This window comes from Mauremys mutica, chromosome 1 (assembly GCF_020497125.1).
Source record: "Mauremys mutica isolate MM-2020 ecotype Southern chromosome 1, ASM2049712v1, whole genome shotgun sequence".
Lineage (NCBI taxonomy): Eukaryota > Metazoa > Chordata > Testudines > Geoemydidae > Mauremys > Mauremys mutica.
This window is the reverse complement of record NC_059072.1, coordinates 359,451,042-359,455,495: the sequence shown is the minus strand read 5'-3', so window position 1 is coordinate 359,455,495 and position 4,454 is coordinate 359,451,042. Positions and strand designations below refer to the sequence as shown.

The following is a 4,454-nucleotide window of genomic DNA, read 5'->3' as shown; positions in this document are numbered from 1 at the left end:
CACCACGGTCTTCCATAGCAGGAAGCGATTTATTGCCCTGCACGCTTGGAGTAATACAGCCCTAACAGTGGACTTCCCCACTCCAAACTGATTTGCAACTGACCGGTAGCATTCTGGATTCGCCAGCTCCCACACAGTAATGGGGTGGGGAGGGATAGCTCAGTGGTTTGAGCATTGTCCTGCTAAATGCCGTGTTGTGAGGTCAATCCTTGAGGGGGCCTCTTAGGGATCTGGGGCAAAATCACTACTGGGCCCTGCTAGTGAAGGCAGGGGGCTGGACTCAATAACCCTTCAGGGTCCCTTCCAGTTCTAGGGGACAGGTCTATCGCCATTATTCAAAATTAATTGCAACACTCTTCTCTGCTGAAAGGGCAGCTCTCATTCTGGTGTCCATGTGCTGCAGGGCAGGGGCCAGCCCAGCACATGGCTCCAGGAAGGTTGCTTTATGGAACACCCAGGTCAAGATACACATCAGATCTTACCCACCAATCACGCTGTTGCCAATCCTTTAGAATCTAAAATCTACAGGTTTATTCATAAAAAGAAAGAAATATAGACGAGAGCTGGAATTGGTTACATGGAATCAGTTACATACATCGACAAAACTTGGTAGTGTAGACAAGCCCTTTGTAAATGCTGCTGACTGCCTTGGTCTCCATCCCCCAGTGAGTTGTCCTGCCTCAGCAGCCTCTATCCCGATGCTGCGGGCCTTAAACCCTGTCTGAACCTCTCTCTACAGAGTGCAGCTCAGTAGCTCATGTTGTCTCAGATGTAAGGGTCCAGCAAGGAATAGGTGGCCGGTGTTTTTCATCTCCCAGTTTGGCAGCTTTGGAGCCAGCAATGACATTTCACTTGACAAACACCCTGAATATCCTCACACGAAGGTGTTTGCTTTTCATGCTGTACACGATTGGGTTCATCAGGGGCGGGACGAGCAGGTAGATGTAGCCCAGGACAATCTGTACTAAGGGAGAAGAGCCCTTCCCCAATCTTTGTATCAAAGCCAAGCCGATAGCTGGTATATAGAAAAGCAGGACGGTGCAGAGATGGGAGACGCAGGTGTTCAGGGCCCTGAGGCACTGTGTGTGTGATGCAACACTCAGCACAATTTTGAGGATCATCACATAAGAGAGGAAGATGAGCAGTGAATCCAATCCCACCGTGAAGACGGCAAGAAACAAGCCATAGATGTAGCTGACTGTGATATCTGAACAAGCCAAAATCATGACATCCTGGTGCAGGCAGTAGGAATGGGAGAGGACGTTGGCTCGACAGTATTGGAACCGTTTCAGGAGAAAGGGTAATGGGAATGATACGGCCACCCCTCTTACCACACACACCAGTCCCATCTTAGATAGCCGTGGCAGGGTTAAGATGGAAGCATATCTCAGTGGGTTAGAGATCGCCACAAAGCGATCAAATGCCATCAACAAGAGTATGGAGGATTCAGTGAATACAAATGAGTGGATGAAGAACAGCTGGGCAAAACAGGCATCGAGGCTGATCTCCTTAGAGATAAACAAATATATGCCCAATATTGTCGGTATGGTGGATATCGATAAGCCAAGGTCTGTGACGGCCAACATGGAAAGGAAAATGTACATGGGCTTATGGAGGGTCTGATCTGTTTTTATAACGAACAGAATGATTGAATTTCCCAATATTGAAAAAAAATAAATGAAGCAGAAGGGGATAGAGATCCAGAGATGGATGTCATCCTGCCCAGGTATCCCGGTGAGAAGGAACATTGCAGAATTGAGTTTGGTGTCATTCACAGCTGACATAATGTACAGGGCAGGTTCCAGGAATTTTGGACTTTCCTTCCTGAAAGGAAAAAGAACAGGTGACTAGATGATAATGAGACATCATTCTGCTCTCTGTGCAATACTAGAGACTCCCAGGAGCTCAAGGAAGATCAGCAAAAATATAGTCTTGGATTTACACCACTGATAGGAAGACAGGCACTGCCAGACTGGATCAGACCTGCAGTCCATCTAGCTTGGTATCCAGGGCCAGGTCTAGATGCTTCAGTGGAAGGTGGAAGAAGCCCTGCAATAGGCAGCTATGAGATAACCTGCTCCCAGGAAAAGTTTCCCTCAACACCCACTAGTACGACATATTTTGTGGTTTAAATCAGGAAGGCTGTGGGCCCTTCCAAGACTTTTAAAAACAATCCTCAATACTGGAATTGGATTTTCTGGTTACCCATATACAAAACCAGTCACTCTTTGAAAGATTCTAAGCTCTTTGCGCCATTGATATCTTGTGGCTTTGAGTTCCGCAGCCTACTTGAGCACTGTGCAATTTTAATATTGTGACCTGCACACAGACACCCTTTCTGGCTCTTAAATTCTGATTGTGGCCCATTGTATCATGACATGTGTGTAAACACATGGCAAGTGCATGGTGAAAATGGTCATTATATTTATCTGCCCTGCATAGAAGCTATTTATAAACGTCTTTCATTGCCTCATTATATATTATTTTCTCACCTCCTGAGAGCCCAAATTATGTCTCTTAAGGTACATGGGATAAATTATTAGGGCCAGGTTCTTAATTCAATAATGGTGACTTCAACTACATCATTGCACATTTAAATGTGTAAATTTGTTCAGAACTGGGTTCTACTGACTTTCCTTTACCAAATACTCCCAGTGATACAATCTGAGCCCCAAGAATGCCTCCAAGAGAAGCTGAAGTGCTTTGCCTGAATAGTGTTGACTGAATCCAGAGATGTAGATCATCCTACCGGCTTCTCTTCATCCTCACGGTATGACTAGTGCAAACACTAAGTTTCCCTTTTACTTCTGCCATGCTCGTGTAAGAGGTGATGTGTGCAAATTTCATACAACCACTATAACACTCCTCTTTCCTGCACCTCAGGTCTATACTACTGAAACAGAGGCTTAGAGAGGTATTGCAGAGGGATTGTGTACATGACCTTGAATGTAAGTGTTAGAACCAACTTCTGGTTGGTTACCAGGAGACAGTATCATACAACTGTTCACTGAACAAAGAGTTAATAGCACAAACCCATTGCACACAGTATGTGGAGCACTTCTGAAATACTTTCTAAAGCAAAAGCCATTAAGCTGTAAAGTTACCCCTGCTCCTTCCTATAGAGATTCCAACACCTCTGCTGCTGGCTTTCAATATACAGGCATATCTTGAAAGTTTGAGTTGTAATATTTGTATTACAATGAGAAGCTTTGACATAACATTTACACATCTGTACTTTAGTACACACAAGTCAACCCATTCTTTCCCCTCTGATCTACTTTCAGAGATGATTTCTCAGGATAGAGGGGCCTTAAAATGTAACATCTGTCATCTTGGTTTCCTCACAAACTGAAAACATTGCAGCGGTCTTAGCCCTCATTCAGTCGCTTCTCAGCAAACAAAGTCTGGTATCTCCTCTGTCCCTGGTTAATAGCTGACTGGTTCTCCTCAGGTTCTGCTCTGTCAGTCTGTAGCCTATATCCGGTGTATCTGCAGCTCTGAATTCCTGAATTCACAATTGAGCCAGGGAGTAAATGGCACTGGGAAACCAGAGAGAGGACAGAGATGCCGGTAGCCCTGTAACTTTGAGGGGTCTCTACAGGGCAGAGATTCTAGAGTCCTCGGCCAGTCAGGAAACAGACATACGCCCGATCGGACCTCTTACCACGGCTCTGAATTCCTGCGTTCACAATCGAGCCAGACAATAAAACCTTGAAAATGCATTTGCTGATTAAATTTCCAGGAGAAAATAAACCTGAGGTGATTTGGGAACTAGTCACTGATATTCTGTGGGGTCTCCTTTCACTCAGCCCCTGGCAGGATTGAGCCAAGAGCACAAGGCACCTTTAGAAATAGGACTGACTGAGAAACCCTGAGGCAGGGCATCAGGATTTTCATACTCTGAGCTCGCTTTGAATGTCAGATTCCTGTGTAGCTTGAACAGCCCACCATGGAGCATGGGCAGATATAGGGCTGGGGTTCCCAAGCTACCTAGTGCTGCCCTCCCACCTGCCCAACAGCCCAGCTGAGAGCCCTCTACCGCTGCACAGAACATCTGCAAATGGAAACAGCTCGCAGCCTTTCCCCTTCACTTCACATTGTAAAGACAGTGAAACCTGCCAACATACCCAATTCCTGGTACAAGGGGAGCCACTGACAGCGGAGGTTTTTCACCCTAAAAGACAAGGAGTCGTCAAAGAGGTTGCATCAGCAGCAGGCAGCATCTGTTCGGATCGGGAGGCAACTGTCTTTATGAAGCATGTCTGCACATTCCTTTGGGGGCCACTTGGCCATCAGGGAGCCTTAGCTGCTTGGCTTTGTGTGCAGCAGCTTTAACCCCATCAGAGCCAATGGCAAACTGCAGGAGGCCAAATCACAGGGGATGCACGGTGATGCTACGCAACTGGACGGCAGCGCCAGCCCTTCTGCAGACTCTATTCCTGGAATCTGGGCTT

General features: G+C 46.4%; 1 protein-coding gene across 1 annotated transcript; it reads right to left on the bottom strand.

Moving 5' to 3' along the window:
- Positions 1 to 848: 848 nt before the first annotated feature.
- On the bottom strand, positions 849 to 1,784 carry LOC123375350 (olfactory receptor 51G2-like). Its single transcript, XM_045026132.1, has one exon. The coding sequence runs from the start codon at positions 1,782 to 1,784 to the stop codon at positions 849 to 851; it is 936 nt and encodes a 311-aa protein (XP_044882067.1).
- Positions 1,785 to 4,454: the final 2,670 nt, after the last annotated feature.

Excerpts from the sequence above, each read along its gene's own strand:
- LOC123375350 (XM_045026132.1), bottom strand. The coding sequence starts at position 1,784 with ATGTCAGCTGTGAATGACACCAAACTCAATTCTGCAATGTTCCTTCTC.